The 24,110-nt window shown below is 38.3% G+C and overlaps 2 protein-coding genes across 17 annotated transcripts in view; one reads left to right on the top strand and one right to left on the bottom strand.

The window, feature by feature from the left end:
- The window catches only part of LOC135195571 (uncharacterized), a 37,103-nt gene that overhangs the window by 2,983 nt on the left and 10,010 nt on the right, over positions 1 to 24,110 (bottom strand). For 2 of the 10 annotated variants that reach the window (XM_064221863.1, XM_064221864.1), the window contains exons 5-6: positions 7,101 to 7,295; positions 383 to 1,398 (exon numbers count right to left, since the gene is read on the bottom strand). In XM_064221863.1, coding sequence (XP_064077933.1) covers positions 1,314 to 1,398; positions 7,101 to 7,295 — 280 coding nt within the window. In that variant the 3' untranslated portion in view covers positions 383 to 1,313. The other 8 variants (XR_010310171.1, XR_010310170.1, XR_010310172.1 and 5 more) reach the window with 8 other exon arrangements.
- On the top strand, positions 16,368 to 23,790 carry LOC135195572 (uncharacterized). 7 transcript variants are annotated; one of them, XR_010310176.1, is made up of 4 exons: positions 16,368 to 18,654; positions 22,183 to 22,997; positions 23,301 to 23,369; positions 23,488 to 23,790. XR_010310176.1 is itself a non-coding variant. In XM_064221872.1 (2 exons), the coding sequence occupies exons 1-2, from the start codon at positions 16,656 to 16,658 to the stop codon at positions 22,251 to 22,253; spliced, it is 2,070 nt and encodes a 689-aa protein (XP_064077942.1). In that variant the 5' UTR covers positions 16,368 to 16,655; the 3' UTR covers positions 22,254 to 23,790. The 7 variants fall into 7 exon arrangements, 1 of the variants encoding a protein (XP_064077942.1); XR_010310177.1 differs by lacking the exon at positions 23,301 to 23,369 and adding an exon at positions 23,159 to 23,208; XR_010310178.1 differs by lacking the exon at positions 23,301 to 23,369.

The following is a 24,110-nucleotide window of genomic DNA, read 5'->3' as shown; positions in this document are numbered from 1 at the left end:
TGCAAATAATTTATAGGTAGGCTCCCCCAGAAAAATCTGTGAATTGTGAGAGCGCGAATAATGGGGTTTACTGTATGTATATATAAATATATATATATATATATATATATATATATATATCATATATATATATATATATATATATATATATCAAACTACAAATGTCCTTTAATATCTAATTCGTTCTCTACCTCGGAATTAATATATTTTCATATATGCTTAACCGAGGGGGAATTTATTAAGCGACAATTCTATTATCGCTTAATAAATTCCCCTCGGTTAAGCATATATGAAAATATATTAATTCCGAGGTAGAGCGAATTAGATATTAAAGGACATTTGTAGTTCGATATATGTATATGAATCACGGTAATGTGATAGACTTATATATATATATATATATATATATATATATATATATATATATACATGAAAAGCTTTGTTACTTTGAAAGCTTTGTTGCTTGGAAAACTTCATAATTTGACAAACTTTGTTACTTGAAAAACTTTGATACTTAGATTTGTTACTTGGAAGGCTTTGTTACTTGTAAAGCTATGTTATTTGGAAAACTATGTTAATTAGAAAACTTTACTTGGAAAACTGTTACTTAGAAAGCATTGTTACTCTGTTACTTAAGAATTGTCCCCTGCCCCCCCCCAAAAAAAGAAAATAAAAAATAGAAGTTAGATTTCTTCTGGAGATAAGATGCTAAACATTTTCTTAACAGATTCTTCAAGGGAGGATGTTTAATGAACATCAACTATGTGGACTTCTGTACATATGAGTTACCACATTGCCACATTACGAATGCTTCTTTCTTCCCGTGGAATTCTGACACCGAATGTCAAGTGTAAATTCAAAGAATCTGTTAAGCTGAGGTGCTACTGTATAATTATTCTACAGTTTAAAGTCGTATCAGTTTATTCTCCAAATAACATAAGAACATTGAACGCTGGTGCTTCCTGTCAAAATCTTCGTGAATCACAATGCTGAATTTTAGTTACATATTACATCAGGATTTTTATTGATTTTGCAGGGTCACGCATTTTTCACAATATGTACGTGCCAGGACTGATTAATATTTGACAACAGTGAGCAAAGATAAGGGTAATTTTGATGTAGAATTGGTGGAGATCCATATACTTGTGCTGAAAAAAGTGAATAAACTAAGTCCTATTTCATAGAAAAATTATATCCTGTAGCAATACAAAAAAGTTGAAAATTGTAGATAATACACTAGGTTGAACATTTGTAGCAGGTAGACACTCTTCGAAGTTCTCCTCCTGGAACCTCTTCCTGTCTTGGAGGTTTTACTAAAATCTGAACATGTCTGCACCTGGAACCTCTTCTCGTCCTGGAGGGTTTTCTGAAGACTGAAACATGTCTGTTTCTGAAACCCTACCAATAAGTAAAAGATGAATTCAGTGGGGAAAAGACTCCCTTACCAGCTTTTGGAATGACTGAACAGATCTACAAAAAAAAAAAAAAAAAAAAAAAAAAAAAAAAAAAAGTTATGGAGGTGCAAGATATAATGGGGCAATTCATTTACGGTAAAAAAGAGCAAACCAGTAAATTATTATTATTAAAAAATCCACAATTATAGCCATAAATTATAATATTTTAAGATACAAATATTTCTATCCTATACAAGCATTGAATTTTATTATTATTATTATTATTATTATTATTATTAACCAAGCTGCAACTCTTGCCTCTGAGGAATGAAGAATACAGTAAATGATGAAATGGAAATAATAAAGAAACAAAGAAAATAATGCCAATAACAAACAATGACTTTGGAGATATCGGCGCTGTAGGGGTGAAACAAATATGAACATAAGTATTATTAGTAGTATTCAGAAGATGAACCCTATCCATGTGGAACAAGTCCGCAAAATGGGCCATTGACTTGAAATTCAAGAAGCTGCCAAAGAATATGGTGTTCGTTCGAGAGAAGTAACAGAAGGTCAAGAGAAATATAGAAAGGTATCAGTTATTAGAAAACAGACATTATTATGCTATGCTACAAAAGAATTTGGCCAATATGTGAATGAAGTATCATATGTTTCCTGTAATTCAACAATTCTATTCAATAATATGAGCCATCATATTTGATGAATATGGTAAAAGGAGATGAAATTAAGTAAATAGAAAATGCAATGTAATCGTTGGTAAAAAAATTAAATGCAAATGTATTCGTGTGAGCTAACGATATGAGATTGTATTATTATCATTATTGCTAAAAAAATTCACAATCTCGTGAAGAACAATGTGTCATAAAAAATCCGCAGTACTATGTAAATAAACAAAGACTTTCGTTCAGGTGTTCCTCATCAGTGTAAGGCTGGATCAGACATCGGTGATTCGAGCCCGGTACCGTCGTAGTGGCTTGGTTTTGCGTCAGTCGTGGGCCTCGGGCTACAAAAAAAGAAAATCAGCTTATTATGACAATAGTACAACGTACGCAATGTACAATTACGACAGCATTACGTACATCGAGCTGAGATTCATGACGTACATACTTATACACATATGTCTCGATGATCTAGGGTCTAGGCCACACCCACTTTTAATGGTTTTTTTTTGTGGTGGGGCGGTGGGGAACGGCGACTGATGCAAAGGCAATTGCATCAGACGTAAAGCAATTACGACATTTTTTATACACAGTCAGACGTATTACGCTTTACTTATTACATAAAGCGCATTGTGAACACATTGGATTATATATATATATATATATATATATATATATATATATATAATATATATATATATATATATATATATATATATGTATATATATATATATATATATATAATATATATATATATAAGCAGGAGGTGGGAATTTGGCACTCATTCCCATTCCAGGCGCTGACCGAGGCACAAGGTGGATGATCAGGATGTTTTGAATTACCAGAAATATCTGGACATAAAGAAACTAAGTTAGTATTTGATTAGGAAAATGTTTAGTACATATGTAATGAATACATGTTTTGAAAACACATAATTACATATCTGTAAATAGTATCCATGACCTAAGGGGTCATTGGTGAATTAGGAGCGTCCTACGTGACTAAGACAAATCTAGATCACGCTGTGCAATGCCTGCAGTAGCCTGGTTTAAGTTTGTTTGAAAACATCATCGATTCACGTTTGTTTGAAAACATCATCGATTCCTTAATTTGTTAACTCTTCATAACACCTTCCATGGGAAGCGGTTGACCTGTTAACCTGCGCCAGAAACTTGTAACTTCCGAGCCGGCGGACTTCGTATCCAATTTTTATGTAAATCGCTGAGATAGCTAATGTATCGCTATCGACGTGATGCTCTAAGTATTCAGTTCGTTTCAAGTGATCAAACGGAACGGTCTCATGACCGAACTATCTCTCTTGTAATGGAGTACAGAAATAAAGTTGTTGTACTGTTATCAACTTATCCGTTTGAATCATCTCCTTTATTTTAAGAAGAATCACTCTACCAAGATATCACGTAGGAGAGAAGAAAAGAGGAACTCGTAATGCTTACGAACAACAGTCGTAAGAAAAGACAAACAGTCTTTCGCCAAAGCGGAAGAACAACACATATACCAGATAAACTTTTAGCAATATTTATTCTATTACAAAAATATACATATTTACATTTAATATTAGCAGGAGATTTTACATTATAAAATATATGAAAATACTAAAGGAATTCACATACCATCACAAGAAGTTTCCTTTTTTGTTATTGTGTTAACAATAACAGAAAGGGAAACAACTGGCAATCAAAATAAAGTTTGATAGAAAATTAATCATAATTTCAATGCATAGTTGCAGAATTAAAGGTGTCACAAGAATTCACATGGAACATTATTTGAGAAAACTGTTACAAGAAGTTTCCTTTTTGTTATTGTGTAAACAATAACAAAAAGGAGAAACAACAGGAAAGCAAAATCTGTACTAGGAGCCGTTGTGGTAATGACACTTGAAGTACAAGGCGTATTAATCGAAGAAGCCGGACTCGTCGTACAGGGAAACATGCTTTTCAGGGAACTTTCATTCACGATTTGGCTAAGATTAGGTATTGTGAGAGGTGATGGCGGTGTCAGGACTTGCATGGGTGTTGACAACCCAGGAAAACTTGCCCAAGGTGACAGACGTTCTCCCTGAAATAGAGCTGTTTGCATGGCAACAGGTGGAAAAATAGATCTGGTTTGGAAGTTTCTTGATTGAACAAGACTTTCAAAGGCACAGGCTGAGGCGTGAAGGATGTTGAAGGCACAGCCTGAGGCGTGAAGGATGTCAAAGGCACAGCCTGAGACGTGAAGAATGTTGAAGGCACAACCTGAGGCATGAAGGATGTTGAAGGCTGAGGCTGGGGCTGAAGCACCACAGAAGATGTCGAAGGAACAGCAGGATGAGGCATGACATGTCTGGGTGATGAAGATTCTTCCTGCAGTACCTGAAACGTGATCTTTCATATGTGGGAAGAGCTTAAATGAAACTTTCAAATCTCCTTCTTTCAATGCCTTCTTCAGTTTCTAAAACAAAAGCTCAAGTTCTGTTCACAAGAAGAATTGAAGAATGGGTTAATTTCACCAGACTCTTTCAGGAGCCTCTCAAGGTACAGACTCTCTGTTATCTTTTTCATTAACCAGTTTGATGGTTTTCTGCCTGGCAGATTCAGCATCTGCAATCACCTAAAGAAATATATATATATATATATATGTATATATATATATATATATATATATATATATATATATATATATATATATATATATATGTATAGATATATGTATATATGTATATATATATATATATATATATATATATAATATATATATATATATATCTATATATATATATATAATATATATATATATATATATATATATATATAAAGGCAGTCAGTCCCCAGTTATTGGCAGACTCAGTTAATGGCAATCCGGTCTTATGGCGCTTGTTTAGCCCCATACAATCGGTGATTTACGGCGCCATAACAGGCCGCACTTCGGTTATCAGTGCCATAAGGAGCCGATAATAGTCATGTTACCATAACATAACTAACAGAGACGTCATTAACTGAAGCTCGGTGCCATAAGCTCCATAAATCGCCAAATTTCGGTTAACGGCGGTTTTTGCCAAGAACAGAACCCCTGTCAATAACCAGGGACTGCCTGTATATGTATATAAGTAATCACACCAAAGTAATATTACCATGTAAAAGTAAAAGCCAGAAGACCTTAATAACAGTAAATTATATGATATGGTTTGTATTAATTTTGTATTGTGGAAAATTGAAATTTGTGACAAACAAATTATTGAGTTCAACAAAATAATGTAAGTATTGTAGTTTTTAAGTTTTGAATAGAAAATAATAAAATAATATCAAAAATAATATTTACCTGGTCAAGGGCAACTTCTTCCATTTTGTCAGTTTTTACCCCAGTGGTGGGGATGATGGTTACAGCCCCATCATCACCCAAAACATCAATATCGACTATGCCAAGGGCATCAGGAAGGGCACAGGCAGCAGCAGCAGTGGACTGTAATGAAACAAAAACAGAACTTTATCAATATATTTGGAAACAGCATACATGATATGAAAATATCTTATATGATATTAATAATCAGGAAAAACAGCATATGAAAGAAATACAGGGAAGAACTTACCCATTTCAAACCAAGAGTCTTTGGTTGCTTCTAACGGACAATGTGTTTCCAAAGAAGCTGAATGTTGTCAGGCTCCACTTTTCCTTGTCCGTTAGAGGCCCCACTGCTTCCTGGCCACTCTTGGTCCTCATCAACCGGCCATACCTCGTTTTCATGCACTTAGCCACAGGCCGAACTGCGCTCCAGTCAAGGGTGGTCTGAAGGACTGGGGCTTTTCTTCCAGAAGGCATGTCTTCTTCGCCACTTCCTTGAATTCAACTATGCCTCTGTTGTAGAGGAAGGGGTGCTCCTGCAGCCATTTCCCCAACATCCTCTCCTAGGAGTCTGACAGGAAGACACATACGTTTTCTTCCTATGGACTTGTTCACATCCCTCGCCAACTCTCTTGGCATCCGTCGTAGACTCTTCGTTGTCGCTAAGGATATCCAACTTGGAGTGCTTTTCCGCGACTCATTCCTCTTCAACATCAGTTGAGGCCATTGACGCTGGAAATGAAGAATCTTCGCTGAAATAGAACCGACGGGCATCATCTGAACTGTGGGTGGGGGCGACTACTGGGGCGGCTGTTGAAAGTGTACTTGGCTCCAAAACCACCTTCTTCCTCACCACCTTTACAACGTTTTGGAGCATGATGGTCAAACAGAGGCCACAGCAAAAGCACACAGAAAGGAAAGCACTGATGGTCACCAAAGGTCAAGCTAGAGTGTTGACCTGGTGTCTGGGATGCTGCCTTTTGTAGTTGAAAATGCACGTGACACAATGTGGCTACTGCTCACCCCCTCTGCGTACTTTGTAATGAACACTGTACATCGAAATTGCTAATTATGTCTGCCGTAATCACATTACGTGAATTGAAAGAGCACTGAGAGACTCTTGTATATCCGCAGTCTTGTGCAGTTCGGCATGGCATGGAGACTTTTGACAGTTGTGGCTTGACTGCAAGCTACTAAGTGCAGCAGCTATTTATCGCAATCACTCGGGGCGGTGTGAGGAAACAAGGAGACTTGATTATAATTTGTTCGTAATTCTGTCGTAATATGGCTTTTATGACAGTCACGGGCTCGATTCGCTGATGTCTGATCCAGCCTTTAATGTTAACACTTGTGAGGAATGGTGTTCAAACGTTTGTTTATTTTACATAGTAATATACTTTACTATATACTAATTGTGGATTTTTATGACACATTATTATTATTATTAATATTATACCGACGATGAGCCATATTCATATGGAACAAGTCCACAGGGCCCACTGACTTGAAGAAATTCAAGTTTCCAAAGAATCTGGTGTTAATTTGTAAGAAGTCACAGAAGGGAATAACATGTGAAATAAAATGAGAGGAAGTAACCTTCCCCTCTCCCCAAAAAATATACGTATAAGAATAAAATAAATTACAAAAAGAAAAAAAAATATAGACGTACTCTGATGACAAACTCACCACATGATACCATGTTCACACTGAGTCAGTTCCTGAGCTTTTGCAGACATTTCCTCACTGACTTCACCCTCTGGTTTTATGTCTTCTGGTAACTGGATCCACTCTTTCACGGTGAATCCGGCGAGGGAGTCCACGAGTCTGGGAAGTCCCTTTTCACCCAGGGAGCACCGAGGAAAGGAGAGGGTGGGGAAAGATCTGTGTTGGGAAATATAAGAAGAAATGCGATGAAATTTATGCTCTCTGGCCAAGCACTGCAATATGAATGGTTGTATATTTAAGTAGTAATTTTTATTTACTATTTCCATTATACCAGTTTCTTGTGATTTGTTCATGAAAACGTATAGTCCTGCAATAAATATGGGTTTAGTAAATAACATATAAATTGAATGAATATAATAGTATATGTTATAAAATTGAATAAATAAAACAATATTTAGATTCAATTTATTGTGCACATGCGTTCATGCATACATACACACACGCACACACACACCACACCACACACACACGCACACACACACCACACCACACACATAATACATACATATATATATATATATATATATATATATATATATATATATATATATATATATATAAACATTGAGGTACAAATGTCCTTTTTACATCCTCGGAATTAATATGTATCTTCATGTATGTTAACCGAAGGGAACTTTTTAGTTGCTAATAAGTTCGCCGTCCTATGGTCTCGAACCACAGAACGATAACTTAGGACTGCAGTGATGCACCTTAAAACACACGCCCCATCAAGGGAGGTATAAGTTGATACTGATTCCCACCTACAAATCACTATCGAACTCAGGTATTTGTAATTAGAATCGATATCAACCTACCTGTACCATGTGAACTGGGTAGTGCATTTGTCACACATAGCCATGTTATGTAATGAATTTGATCACATCACCTGATTCATATAGAAGCATTTTATATATATATATATATATAGATATATATATATATATATATATATATAATATATATATATATATATATATATATATATATAGATATATATATATATGTATATATATAGATTATATATATATATATATATATATATATATATATATATATATATATATATATATATTATATATATATATATTTATATATATATATACATATATATATATATATATATCTATATATATATATATGTATATATATATATTATATATATGTATATATATATATATTTATATCTTTATAATATATATATATATATATAGGATATATTATATATATATCGAGCTACAATGTCCTTTAATATCTAATTCGCTCTACCTCGGAATTAATATATTTTCATATATGGTTAACCGAAGGGGAATTTTATTAATTCCGAGGTAGAGCGAATTAGATATTAAAGGACATTGTAGCTCGATATATGTATGAATCACGGTAATGTGATATGACTTATATATATATATATATATATATATATATATATATGATAGATAGATATATATATATATCATATATATATATATATATATAATATATATATATATATATATATATATATATATATTTATATATATACGTATGAGCCGGCCTTGTAGTGACCCAAAATACGTAAATGGAAATTATTAGAGGGAAAAATGCAGAATAACTTACCTCAAAGGCTTAATTTGGGGTATTTACTCTAGGAACGGTCGCCATTAAAAACCAGCTGATTAATCTACATTACATTTATTTACTACACAGTTGAAAGGCAAAGCAACTGGGCCACACGTGGACCACTCTTATCTCTCACAAGGGGAGAGATGGCTAAAATAAGATTAACGTAAATGCTGGTTTGTGAAATTACTCATATTATCTTGCGTTAAAGCAGCACTTGCTTGCGAGGAGGCTTGGACACATGACTCATGTGTGGATCTGGAAGAGTTCCCAGATTAGACAGCATAAAATAAAGATTTCTTGCACAAGTTACAGTTATTCAATTTTATCTAACACACTGGGGAAGGAACTCTAGTGTTTAATGGAAGTATGCAATGAAGACTTAAGCTTTAACAAGACACAAGGGGAAGCACATGGCCCGATGAGGACAAAGGGATTTTGATGTAAAAGTGATACAAAGGAAATTTGAAAATGAAATTAGCAAGAGTCGTCTTGGAGAAAAAGAGCTGGTTGGAGTTTTGCACTTTCTAGACATACCTTAAATCCTTGAGGCTTGAACATGTGTCGTGCTATATGAAGATGGTCCCACCAGCGTGATTGGACAAAGGGCTGACTTCCCGTCAGAGGAGGAGGCACATCTGCCTTGCTGTAGTTACTAGCTTTGACTGAGAAAGAGGCTAGAATAGATGTTTTGGAATCATCTGGGTTTTACACTCAGCCTCTGGCATTCTCTGAAAAAGTGCGAAAAACACAGCCAGCGAATTTGGAAGGGAAAGAGGTCTTATGGTAGGAATTCCTAAAGCCCATATTGAGGCCTAGCTAATCCTGTGACTTGCCTGTCTTACCCTAAGCTTCAGCCTAAATGGAAATGCCTTTCCCTCGGCCTACCTCATGGTTCTCTCCCAAAATCAGCTGATTAAGAGAGAAAATGGCTGCTCTGGGTAGACGAGAGGGGCAATAAACGTAATAGCTCCCCCTGTTAAGAAGGCATTCACTCCCTTTCGGGCGTGAAGGCCTTGGCTAAACAAATTGATCGTCTTGACTACCCGGTTCTCCTACTCTAATTGAGGTTTTAGAGCAGCGATACGGCTAACTACAATGGCCTACCTAACTTATAGGTGGAGATGCTAAGTGTACTAACTTACGGAATTAATGTAGTCTAGCCTAAGTGAGAACTACTGGTTTTCTGTGACAACAGTCTACTCTACCCCTAAGTAAGGTTACTTTGAAAATTCTACTTGCTACTACCCTAATGCCCTGGTACTAAATTATTAGCCTAACCTACTCATTATAATTAATTAGAGATGCAATCATTCCAGAGTGTGGTACGCACAGCAGAGGTTTATCGACCTGAATTGTTAAAATACATAAGATGAGGTAATGATGCGTGAGGATGATGAGTGATTAGTAGTGTACCAGGATGGAAATATAATGAGGTAATTATGACATTTACGTGAGGGTTAATGTTACCAATTCTAGGGGTTAGAGGGTTAGTTTACTGGCAGAGATCAGGCTGGCTACCATCTCTGGGTAGGTGCCAGGATCACTCTGCAAATTAATGTGACACTGTACCTAGGGCACAGGTCCCAAGGAGAGCATGTGGCTCTTTGGTTAGTGTGTTAATTTCGTCCCTTCTTCTTCTTATTCCTCCAGAGTCTGGCTACACCAGTCCTAGGAGTAGACGGAGGCACCGACTCTGGGGTAAGGCCAGAAACGCCGTCAGGAGCAGAGGCAGCGGTAGCCCTAGGGACTACAGGCGAGCACCCTACTTTGGTATCTGCAGCAACCGTCATAGAGGTGGAACCTACTGCAGGGGAGGCCCTCACTTCGGCTGCTGCAACAGCCGTCGTTAGGGTAAGACTCCAGGCTGACTCCTGGTTGGGCAGTTCCTGGTTGTCCAGAGGAAGGTGTAAAGGTGAGGTCTGCCGGAGGTTCATCCTCGGGGGACAGAGGTGAGGGTGAAGAAGAATCATGGACTTGAGAGTGGCCATGGGCTGCGGTAAGCTCCATGTCTGTTGGAGGATCTCCTGTAGGAGGATCCTTGATTAGGTTAGGCGCCGGCTCTAGCTCGGGGCCAAATGCAGAGGTCAAGGTTTGTGGAAGCTCTACGTCCAGGCTGGATGGAGCTTGGCACTGCTCAGTGCTGCCAAGTGGCACTGGGATGGGTGCCAGAGGTGCAATACCTCTCGGCATTCCTGTGGTGACGGAAGACAGAGGTTCCTGTCTCTGGTGGAAGGCTAAGCCTTGTGGAGAATGGACAGCGTCTGCTGTTGGTAGCTTGCTAGGGCACCTAGGCCAATTTGTGGAGTGCTCTATTACGTTGCAGGTTTTGCAACGGAGCTGTGAATGATCAATCTCCTTCCCTGGTAGTGGGGGAGACTGTTGGTGGCTGTACTTCCTGGAGGAAGTAGGTCTTGGATGGCTCCTTGCTTTGGAGTGATTTGTCATGGGGTTAGAACCCCTAGGCTTTTTGAAATGCAAGGGAGACTTCAAGTCTTGCCAGAGGAAGAGGTCGTAACCTCCTGGAATTTAGCTTGCAACTGCAATGGCACAAACTTTGGTAAGGTGAGGTCGTGGGACTCCCAATTGGGCTGTGGGAAGGATCAACTTGATGTGGTTGATACCTTCAATCGTGAGTAATTGACGTCTATCTATGGTAGCCCCTTGGGGGATTCGATCTTCCCATATCAGGGAGATTTGAGCGTCAGAGTCGTCGAAGGCTCTGATTTGGCTTGGCAGATAATGACTTTGGAGGGGTGTGACGGTAATAGGGCCCTTAGCTGGGGGTCCTAGTGAAGAAGAATTGGTGACAGCCATTGCGATGGCGGGAATATTGTAATTTGCGCACCCTCCGTGGTTGGCAGATATGTGACCCTTGCGGCCACAGTCTCGGCAGAACTTGTTCCAGAACTTCTTCCATGGCACTGGATGATAAGGCCGAGATGGCCCCAAAGCTTGCGAATCTGTGGGGTCACCAAGGCTTGCAGTTTGCTCTGGCACAGGTGAAGAGTTCTCTCTGGTAGTGATTTGATGTGGGGAGGTTAAGGAATCCTCCCTTGAATTTCCCTCCGGAACAAGTCCAGGGTTAACTAGTTGGCTCACTTTCGAAATGGAGGCGGCAGGCGGTGAAATGGTAAGAGGCTGGGACGATATGGAAGAAACTTCTGGCTCTGACACTGGATCAGAGCCAGGCTTATGAATGGAAATGATGTCAGCAACATCTGTGTCCAGGGGAGATACTGCTTGAGGAGATCTCGGCCCAATATCACCTGATAGAACTTATGAAATTTATCAACTATGCCCAGGCGGCGCAATGTGGTTTCCCTGGTCTCCTGGTCCAATAAGGGCATTTCCACCTTCAGAAGGACCGAAGGAACAGAATAAAGGTGACCATCAATCCATTCAAACTGAATTTCTTCGTCCTTCTGGATTTTGGCACCCCTAGGCAATGCCTTTCTTGAAATGAGGGAGACCTGGACTTCGGCATCGGCCATGACGTGTACCCACCGATAGCCGGTAGGAGACTGTTCCTCAGGGAGGGCTACATGGTAGCCCTGGAGGAGTTCACCCTGGAAGCTCTCGTCCCAAGGTAGGGATCGACTTGGGCACTGGTCGGAATCCACAGCATGCCCACGCACACAACAAGTGGTGCAGAACCTCCTCAACCACCTCTTACCGGGGGTCCAGCCCATGGTCTGGGGCTTGGAAGCAGCGGAAGACATTTCCCTTAGGCTGCAGTAGAGGCTCGGATAAATTGAAAAATGATGGCCAGGAATAGTACTGGATGGAATGGGAGTGCCTACTTGGTAACATGGCACTCTCTTAGAAATGGGTTCTCCAAATGAGGTAATGAAAGAATGTCTGAAAAGGCTGGATGCTCTGTGGCACTTTGGGAATGGCACCTTCTGATGAATTGAAAAATTCTTATGGAGTGTGCTGTGTAAGTCACACTTAAGAACGTTCCTAACTTGGGGATATGTTGGAATGGGCAACCTGTAGGTCCAATACAGGTGCACGGCACTTCTGGAGGTGTTCTTTGGCAGCACTATTATAGTGCTGATGTAGCGGCACTTATGGAGGCGTTCCTTGGTTGGGTGATCCGTAATAGCGGATACACTAATGAAATGAGCGTTCCGTAAGACGGATACTCAGGTAAATAGCTACCTGTACATCTGTACAGGTGCAGCGGCACTTCAGGAGGTGTTCCTTTGGCGAGTGATCCGGAAGGCTAAGAATCCTTATGCATGGAAACACTGATGAAATGGGTGTTCCGTAATGATGGGCACGCAGGTAAAGAGCTACCTGTATGTCTGATACAGGTGCAATGGCACTTATGGAGGCGTTCCTTGGACAGCACTGTAGTGCTGGAATAGCCGCACTTCAGGAGGCGTTCCTTCGTGGAGTGTTCTGAAGGACCACTGATCCTTTTGCACGGAAACACTGATGAAATGGGCGTTCTGTAATGAAGGACACGCAGGTAAATAACTACCGATACGTCTGTACAGGTGCAGCGGCACTTCAGGAGGCATTCCTTGAACAGCACTGGTAGCGTGCTGGTGTGTCCCGTCGGACGACACTAAATCCAGTATATTCAAATATACTGAAATGAAATGGCACTCTGTTCGTGGCAGAGTGTAATGGTGGAGGAGAGAAAGTAAAAGGTGGGAGTACTTCAGCAGCCAGTCGATGGACAGTGTCACGAATTAGTGGCACTGTAAAATGGTAAGGTCTGTGGTGCACTGGTGGTGGCCAGTCCTAGACTGGTAGGCTTCCTTGTATGGAAGTAATGCGGTTGCGTTGCACACTGTGCAGTTTGTGCTTGCGGTATACGCAAGTCTTTTGTGATAAAAAATGGAAAAGACCACTCAGGCAACAACAGGTAATTGTAATTTGAAAATGCTCAGTCCTTGGCTGAAGTACTCGGTAAATGAAATAAATGGTTGCAAGACTGCAATGGACACAGGCGCGTACATATCATGCTCCGTGTCAGGGACGTGCAGAGGGGGGGTGCTAGGGGTGCCCAAGCACCTGCCCCTTTTGCTACTGTATTAAAAGTGCCCTTTTGAGAGGGATGTATTATAGGCCCGCCGCCTATCTGTGTCAATGATAATAATAATAATAATAATAATAATAATAATAATAAACAGGAGCTTGTAGAAATGGGTATTATATCTTGGCAACACTGGGTCACCAAAGCAGCTGACTATATGTCTCACTGTCTGGTAACACTGGGGCCAAGGCAAGCTCAGCTGAGCTAGACTGACAACAGGCCAGGTAAGCTTTCCTAGTTATTTTAACTGGTATTGCCTCTGTATTAAGGCTCTGACTCCTTTTTAGCTATAAAAGTGTAATAACAAAAAGAGGGAGAGAGACAGTGGACCAACCGAGTCGAGTAAATTAATAGATTTGGAGAGGAAAATAGGAACGGGGCCACAGTAATGTGGACTGGAACGCCGAATGGTAACAGGTGACCGATTATGATTCATTGTAGGTGGCCATTAACCTACTGAATGAGACACATACAGCTTGTGTTTCATTTCATTTGTTGCATAATGTGTCCAATTAAGGCTTTTTGAGCTGCCACTTGATATTTAGTTTTCGATTTTTAAATCAACAATACCCAACTGGATGGGGAAAAAATCTGTGAATGAAGAGGCATTCAAGTCATTGCAAAAATTATGCCAGTTTTATGAGTTAGAAGATGTAGACAAGCTACGGTTGGAATTAAAGATCTTCTATTCCTCATTTCTTTGCCTGCCACAGAACACTACAGCTACAATGCTCAACCTGATGAAAGAAAACAATGTCCAGGAGATATTGCTACTTATGCTTGAACTCTTAACAATTTATGCCAATCTACCCATCAAAACTGCAACAGTGGAAAGGACCTTCTCCAAACTCAAGCTGGTGAAGACAAAGCTACGCAGCCTTTCCAGTGAGGAGAGGTTATCTGATCTTTTGTTGCTAGCAGTTGAAAAGGATATCACAATCAACAACAGTGAAGTTATCAGCATATTCAAAGAAATGGCACACAGAAGGGATCTCTTATAAATATAAAATGATAAGGTCTGGTTTATTAGCCAAGTGTATTGATCATACAGATTGATTTTCTTGCAGTCCTTTATGTAAAAGTATGTAATTATAATTTTTCTTTTGTTAAATTTCCTAGTTTTACTGGTAGTCAGTACTGTAGATTTTATGTTCATATAAAACATTAGCCACTGGTACCAATGATATCAGTCATGTTTATCTCTTTCTTGAATTATTAATGACTAGTTTAGATAAATTTGAAAGAATATTGAGGCGGATATATTTAGCCTCATTCATTTCTAATTTTTGCCCTTTTTTCACTTGAGCACCTGCCCTGAAAAAGTTCTCTGCACGTCCTGCTCAGTGTAAGTGAAAGACAGACTAAAATAATGTTAATGTTGTATACAGAATAAATAAATTTTTAATGTACTTGCCTACAGCGGCAGGAAGGATTCGTAAATATGGAATTTTAGTATTACCAAAATAAGTAAAATAAGTACTTGGTACCGCTTACAGTCCTTCCTGCTGCCATAGTTATGATCAGCAAATTGTTGACTCCTCCTCTTTTTGTTGTTTACGAGGAAACTTCGAGATCGGTGAATGCGTGAGAAGTCAGTACTAGCAGTCCAAGCAGTCTCAGCAGTCGAGGCAGTTCTGCCAGTCCGGTCAGTCCGGGCGGTCCTGTCAGAGCATTAGGGCAGTGAGCTATCCTGTAGGACCCACCACATACCCGTATGCCATTGAGCCCGTCTTCCATCGTCAGAGTGAGCCTGTCTTCCTGGAGGATGTCTTGGACGAGGCTCTGAGAATGTTATTAAGAATCAAGGGTCCCTCAAGAGGCATTTGTGAAGTATTCCCTTGGTTCCATAATTTGGACGGTCGTAATTGGTGGCCACCTGGATGTGCTCTGCCTCCTACGACTGATTTGTTTCATCATCGTCTCGACTTTGATTCACCTTAGTGGATGATTTGTGGAGAAAAGTCACGTTCTCCTAAGCATTGACTTCATCCCTTCTTGCTCGGATGGACTACGGTGAGTACCAAGTATTTTTTGGGGCAAATGCTGAATGGTAATCGTAACAATCTCTTTGAGCCTTTGTCGCTGCCTATTAAAGTCCTTCCTACCTGCCATCGGTAGAGTACGGATATTCACGAATGTTTAATAGTTATAAAGGATTTCTCTTGTCCTTACAGTGGTTTCGCAACTCTACTGAAGGTTGTTCATGGGTTTATTGTACATAGTGGTAAGCTACTATTGTTATTTCTGGATAAGTCAACATAAAATTGCAAGAATCTCCTTTAATGCAAACTTACACGGATATTATATTATTTCAGGATAGGATTATCCAGCCTTGATTTGGTTGTCATACTTGGTTTTTCTTGTCTTGACCTACTTACAGTAAGGTAACAGTTTGCATATTCCTATGTATAAGTGCTTCTTGCCATATTATTCTTACCTATATAATTTAAATTAATTCTTAGGCTTCACCACTAACGTGCAATTTCTGTATTTCCCATCCAGGTATGGAGGAGAAGCTGATTATTGAAGAGGAAGAGCCCTGTGTCATGCACTTGACACATTTGCAATAATAATAAATTTAAACATTTCAAAGGTGTATGAATTGACTTCCCTTCAGTATTTTTAAGTACCTTATAAGGTGACTTCATAGTTTTTCAGCTTATGGCGCCCAACGTGGGGCAACGACGAAGGAAGTTGGATTTTCGCTATGCAGAATCCCATTAGTTGGTGAAAGTAGTCGGGATCCATTGTGTGAACTGAAATTTATTTCCTTTCAGATTTATTACTTTAATATTAATTTTTTCCTTTCTAGGATCATTACATTAATATTTTTTCCTTTCTAGGATTATTTCTTGTATAATTTAACAATGTCTGCTTTATCTGTGCTTATTGGACAAAGGAAAGTCATCCGCAAAAAGGTGACTGAATATTATAACAGGTCCTCCACATTCAATACTCTTAGCCAGGAAGAAAAATTATCTATCAAAGGTATTCTGGTAAATTATAAGAATAAGTTAACTGACTTGGACACTGAGATTTTGGATAAGAAATTTCCAGGGGATTCTGATAGTACAGATTTAGAGATGGAATTATCATTATGTCAGGATTATATAGATAAGATTGAAACCTGTTTACCTCTCCTAGATATTTCCTCGAGTATCCTTAGCTCTAGTAATGTTAGCGATGTAGCCAGAAGTTTACTTAAACAACCTGTGGCACCTCTTCCCAAGTTTCGTAGTGTAGAAGGTGAAGATTTTTTGAAGTTCATCACAGAATTTGAGGGAACTACTAAAGCTTTTAACTATCCCGATAGGGATTTGCTTTTGTTACTTAAACAACAAGTTGAGGGTAGAGGAAAGGTTTTGTTAGGTTCCTTAGAAGCGGATAAGCAGCATTACGCTGATGCCAAAGAATTGCTAATTTCAGCATTTGCATCAACCGATATTCGGAAGAATTCAGCCATTAAGAAAATTACTGCTTTGCATTTGAAAGATGGTGAAGACCCCTTTCTCTTTATTTCCGAACTCAGAACGGTATGTGAATCAGTGAAGACTTTGAATATTAGCGTTGAGGAGTTCATTAGGTATTTTGCTTGGTATGGGCTGAATGATAGTTTCCAGCGCCATTTAATTCAGATTACAGGCAAGACTCACCCTGCCCTGAATGATATAAAGACAAACTTTTTTACAGCATGTGAGAGATACGAGAACGACAAAAAGGTCGCTAAAGGTACAAAGAGTAAAATCTCGCAGAATGTACAGGAATATAAGGACTTTTCTCGAAAAGAAAAAGCGGTAAATTTAGCTGTAGAGGCAGTAACTAGTGATTCAGATTCCAGGTCTTCACCCAGCTGTTCTTTGTGTCTTAAAGTTGGTAACGCTAATAATTCTCATTTTATTTATGAATGTTCAAAGTTCCCTTCCCCTACCAATAAGGTGCAAATTTTAAAATCTAAACACGGTTGTGTTAAGTGTGGTCAGTTTAGTCATGAATCTAACAACTGTCATTTCAGATTTAGAAGACGTTGTTTTAATTGCCGTGGTTGGCATATGAGTTATCTTTGCGAGTCTGAGCCCTCCAAAGGCAGCAGATCTAAACAATCTGATAAAGTAAATTTTGAAACTCCACAAAAAGTAAACAGCGGTGTGGCCGTTTTGTTGCACTCGTATGGAAACTCGGTGTTACCCACGTTTTCTTTCAGTATTGGCAGCGACATTTACAGAGGTCTAAGGGACAGTGGCTCACAAAGCACCTTCATCACTAGTAGGTTAGCTGAGGAGAAAAACCTTAAAACTATCAATTCGGATGTTAGACTTACGGTGAGTGGATTTAATGGGAATAAAGAATATTATACTAAAATTGTAGAAGTGCCTGTGAAAATAGGTAGTTTGTCCTTTATAATTTTTGGCTTAGTTGTACCTGATATTAGTATTGCTTTAAAATTGCCTTTGCTTGGTAAAGTAATTGAAAGTTTTCAAAACCAGGGTATGATGTTTGCTGATAAGTTGTTAAATAAACACACTCGCACCATTGATAATGTTAACCTCTTGTTTGGTACAGACTTTTTACATTGTTTAGCAGGTACCGACGTAATTTTTGGTGACGTTGATCCTTCGGTATACATAGATTCTCATGCTGGCATTTTATTGCAGGGTAATGTCGATTTGATGTTGAACAACGTAACCTGCCTAAATGTAAACCCAGGAGTTTTGAATTCTGTACCTGACGGTAATGTTCGTTCGGTTTCTACGGTGCATGTTGGTAGTAGCTCGTTGTTATTAAACACGAGAATAGATTTTCTGTCTGATGGTGACCAGGACAACGGGTTTGAAGTAAACTGTTCCTTTTCAGTTATCAATGATAAAGGTAAACTAATGGAAAGGCAATTGCAGCAGGCCACTGAACAAATTTTGGAGTCTGAATGCGGTCATTTTGAATTATGATCAAAAGGTGTATAATGATGAAGTGTCGAGCTTAATAATCAGCTGGTCGATTTTTCAATTAAAACCATATATCAGAGGGAGTCTGATGGACGAATTATGGTTCCTTTATTATGGAATGGCAAAGTCTCCCATTTGTTGTCTAAAAATGAAAGACTGTCAAAATTAATACTAAAGTCTAATTTAGAAAACTTAAACAGCGCGATGGTCTTCTACAACTCGTTGATCAGACCATAAGGGAACAGATTAACGCAGGAATTATTGAACCCATCCATGATCTTGATATTTTTAAAACTGAGAATCCTCAATATTCCTTTCTGCCTCACATGCCAATATTTAAACCCGACAAAGTCACCACAAAGTGTAGGGTGGTCTTTTTATCGAATCTTAAAGACTCGGTAGACGGTAGGTTTTCTTTGTCTCATAATGCAGTGTATGTATTCTGGCCTGCTCTAAACCAAAAGCTATCTTCGTCATTTTTGAATCTGAGATTTGACAGGAAATTACTTATTTTTGATCTTAAGAAAGCTTTCAATATGTTGGCTTTGACCGAAAATGACCAGGCTAAACTTTTATTTTTTTGGTTCAAGAATGTCGGCAAAGGTGATTTTCATTAGTAGCTTTCAAGAATATGAGATTACCTTTTGGTCTTCGATGTAGTCCTTTTTTATTATGATGCTCTTTATTACATTTTTGATTTTGCAGCACTCTGAGGATCCTCGCATATCGGGCTTGAAAAGGTCCATTTATTCGCTTATTTACATGATAATGGGGCTATTACTGTTAATACTTCAGAGGAGTTGAAATGGTCGTACCAACAGCTTCCTCGTATTTTTAACCCTTATAGGTTTTATATTCAGCAGGTTGTTACTAATGATATAGCCTTACAGATGGAAATAGACGGAGAGACCGAAGAAGTTACCCCTAGCACCAGTAAATTGTTTGGACTAACATGGGACAGGAATTCTGATGAAATTTTTACTAACCCTATATGCCTTGATTCAAGTGCCAAAACTAAGAGGTCAATTTTACAAACTATTGCTTCTCAGTTTGATATTTTTGGCTTTAATATGCCCTTGTTTAATCGCTGCAGATTATTTATGCATAAGCTACAGTGCCAGAAAAATTTAAGCTGGGATACAGTCTTGGCTACAGATTTGCAGCGAGAATGGAGCAACATTTGCAAACAAATAAATAGAGCTCCTCCTATAAGAGTTCAACGATCTGTAGGTCCTAGGGATGGTAAATATAACATTTTTGTGTTTTCAGATGCAAGTAGAGATATTTACGGTTGTGTTATTTATTTGCAGCATATTGATACAGGCCATCTAAGTTTTATTCATGCCAAGAACAGACTGGTTAATAAAAACAGTTAAAGAATAAATCGATACCTGCCCCTTGACTAAATGCCGTCCACTTAAGTGTTGAGTGTGCTCTGGATATTTAACAAAAGATTTATCTGGCCCGTCTTGCATAAGACCCATAGAAATTGAGAATATTATGGCCTATACAGATTCTCTTTGTGCATTACATTGGTTAAATTCTGCGTCTTTGAAGCTAGACAAATTAAATAAACATTCTCCCTTTGTTTTGAATAGAATTAATAATATACAGAGATTGTGTGAAATTTATCCTGTCAAGTTTAATTTCATTTCTGGTAAGAATAACCCTGCAGACTTAATTACTAGATGTGTATCGCATAATCAGCTCCTTAAGTCATGTATTTTTACAGGCCCAGACATTAGCTTGACCGAAGTCCCCGAATTGTCGATTACTATCCCAGCATTTGAGGTCGCCACGGAGATTCATTCGTCTCCCTTAATTAGTGCTACCGAAAATTTAAACCACCTTGTTGATTTGGAAAGTTATTCCCCCCTTGTTTACGGAGACTTCTACTAGTTATCGTAGAGTATTTTTGGCCTTACACAAGTGGAAATTAAAGGCAGGAATTCCTTGTTCTCCAGTTACTAACTTTTTTGCCTCCTCTCTGAGTCATTTGTTACACGTTGAACAATGTAAGTATTTCCCTGAGGTCTATTCGTATTTTCAACTGGTATGAATGCCAAGAAACTGATTCCTCCGGTCATAACGCAGCTAAATTTATTTATGGATGAACAGGGTATTTTAAGAGTGAAAAGTAAGTTCAAGAAGTGGAATTATAATATTAACGGCAAATTTCCAGTGCTATTACATCCAGACAGTCATTTAACTCAGTTGATTATTTGGGATGCACATGTAAAATTGTTACATTCAGGTTGTTATTCTGTGTTAACTGAGCTTAGAAGGTATTACTATATTCCTAAACATTTTTCAGTTGTCAAAAAAGTTCTCAAGCAATGCGTTCATTGTCGAAGATTTAATAATCGTACCATAAAATTAAATCAAAATTCCTATAGAGACTTCCGATCAGATCCTCCTACAGTTCCCTTTGCAAATGTTTTTGTTGACTATTTAGGACCTTTCAACGTAAAAAATGAAAAGGTGACACAGAAAATATGGTTATTGTGCATAACTTGTACTTGGTCAAGGGCCATTAATCTAAAGGTCTGCAGAAGTTTGAATGTATCAGATTTTCTTAGAGCTTTCCAATTACATTGTTTTGAATATGGCATACCCCAGTTGTGTATCAGTGATTTAGGAACGCAGTTGGTAGCAGGTGCTAATATTATAAGCTCTTTCATTAATGACTCTCAGACTCAATTGTATTTTGAAGAAAACTGTGTGAAACCTTTATCCTTTCAACAATATTTTAAGGGTTGCAGTCAGCTGGGTTCTTTGGTCGAAGTATGTGTTAAGATGGTAAAACGATTAATCTTTGGAGCTATCAAAAACAATGTACTTTCATTTTATGATTTCGAATTTCTTGTGTGTAATATCATACATCTCGTTAACAGACGACCGATAGCCTTTAAAGAGGCTTTAAGAGATGACTACATTGATTATGTACCAGAGCCTATAACACCTGAACAGCTTATCAGAGGATATGAGTTGACTTCACTAAATTTGATTCCAGAGTTACAGCCTTTTCCAGAGGATCCAGATTTTAATCCTGCCAATTGTCATGTTTCAGATATTTCTAAAAATTATGTAAAATTATGTAAAGTCCGAGATGCATTGTTAGATACCTACCATAGTGAATTTTTAGGTACTCTAATTCATCAAGCTGTTGATAGAAAAAGTAGATATCGTCCCATCTCACACAAACTGACAAAAGTAGGAGATATCGTACTAATAAAGGAAGAATATACTAAAAGAAGTAATTATCCATTAGGAATAATTTTGAAGATTTTTTTTAATGATCTGGGTGAAGTTACCCATGCTTTGGTCAAAAAGGGAAAAACCGGTCAGACCACCAAGATTCATGTTTCTAACCTTATCCCCATGTTGGAGAACACCCATTTTTGTCCTGACAGTCTTTCCCCTGAAAATAATTTCCCTGAAAATAATTTTTTAGGTAAATCCTCACGTCCCCGCAGGAAAGCTGCAGAAACCAGTGAGGCGAGGACAAGACAAATGCTTCACTAATTCATTTTTTGTTTTTAATTTTAAATTTTACTGTATGTCCATGCATATTTTGTACATTTATTAGTGGATGAAAATTTTTTCTTTGGAAAAAGTTTCCATCTTCTCCCCAGGACTATACAGAATAAATAAATTTTTAATGTACTTGCCTACAGCGGCAGGAAGGATTCGTAAATATGGAATTTTAGTATTACCAAAATAAGTAAAATAAGTACTTGGTACCGCTTACAGTCCTTCCTGCTGCCATAGTTATGATCAGCAAATTGTTGACTCCTCCTCTTTTTGTTGTTTACGAGGAAACTTCGAGATCGGTGAATGCGTGAGAAGTCAGTACTAGCAGTCCAAGCAGTCTCAGCAGTCGAGGCAGTTCTGCCAGTCCGGTCAGTCCGGGCGGTCCTGTCAGAGCATTAGGGCAGTGAGCTATCCTGTAGGACCCACCACATACCCGTATGCCATTGAGCCCGTCTTCCATCGTCAGAGTGAGCCTGTCTTCCTGGAGGATGTCTTGGACGAGGCTCTGAGAATGTTATTAAGAATCAAGGGTCCCTCAAGAGGCATTTGTGAAGTATTCCCTTGGTTCCATAATTTGGACGGCGTAATTGGTGGCCACCTGGATGTGCTCTGCCTCCTACGACTGATTTGTTCATCATCGTCTCGACTTTGATTCACCTTAGTGGATGATTTGTGGAGAAAAGTCACGTTCTCCTAAGCATTGACTTCAATCCCTTCTTGCTCGGATGGACTACGGTGAGTACCAAGTATTTTTTGGGGCAAATGCTGAATGGTAATCGTAACAATCTCTTTGAGCCTTTGTCGCTGCCTATTAAAGTCCTTCCTACCTGCCATCGGTAGAGTACGGATATTCACGAATGTTTAATAGTTATAAAGGATTTCTCTTGTCCTTACAGTGGTTTCGCAACTCTACTGAAGGTTGTTCATGGGTTTATTGTACATAGTGGTAAGCTACTATTTGTTATTTCTGGATAAGTCAACATAAAATTGCAAGAATCTCCTTTAATGCAAACTTACACGGATATTATATTATTTCAGGATAGGATTATCCAGCCTTGATTTGGTTGTCATACTTGGTTTTTCTTGTCTTGACCTACTTACAGTAAGGTAACAGTTTGCATATTCCTATGTATAAGTGCTTCTTGCCATATTATTCTTACCTATATAATTTAAATTAATTCTTAGGCTTCACCACTAACGTGCAATTTCTGTATTTCCCATCCAGGTATGGAGGAGAAGCTGATTATTGAAGAGGAAGAGCCCTGTGTCATGCACTTGACACATTTGCAATAAATAATAAATTTAAACATTTCAAAGGTGTATGAATTGACTTCCCTTCAGTATTTTTAAGTACCTTATAAGGTGACTTCATAGTTTTTCAGCTTATGTTGCATGCGTAAGGGTAATAGGCGTAGTACTCTCGGCTTTGTGAATAATAGGTTCTCTCGCTCTGTGAGAGCGTGAAAATGATATATAACGAACTCCCTTGTCTGTATTTGAACTAATAATGTTAGTTTAATATGATGCACCTGCCTTAAATGATCTTACGTTAAACTTTTGGAAGAATTGAGTTTGAATAAGTTTTATGAAAATAGAACGCGCTAGCGAGAAACGATTTTACGTTATCGATAAACAGTTTGCGTTTTAATATGAAATTTACAATGACGCATTTAATTTAAAAATTCTTGCAATGCATTTTACTTTTAAGATTTCCGTTAACTTTACGTAAGGTTACTAGGTCCCTGTGACAAGTAAAAATGACGGTAAGGATTTGAAACGATGTTAGCAAAACATTTGTAAAAGAAGTTACTTTAAGTACAAAGTGAAATGAGACTTTCGCTCAGCGAG

This window comes from Macrobrachium nipponense, chromosome 16 (assembly GCF_015104395.2).
Source record: "Macrobrachium nipponense isolate FS-2020 chromosome 16, ASM1510439v2, whole genome shotgun sequence".
Lineage (NCBI taxonomy): Eukaryota > Metazoa > Arthropoda > Malacostraca > Decapoda > Palaemonidae > Macrobrachium > Macrobrachium nipponense.
This window is presented reverse-complemented; position numbering and strand designations above follow the sequence as displayed.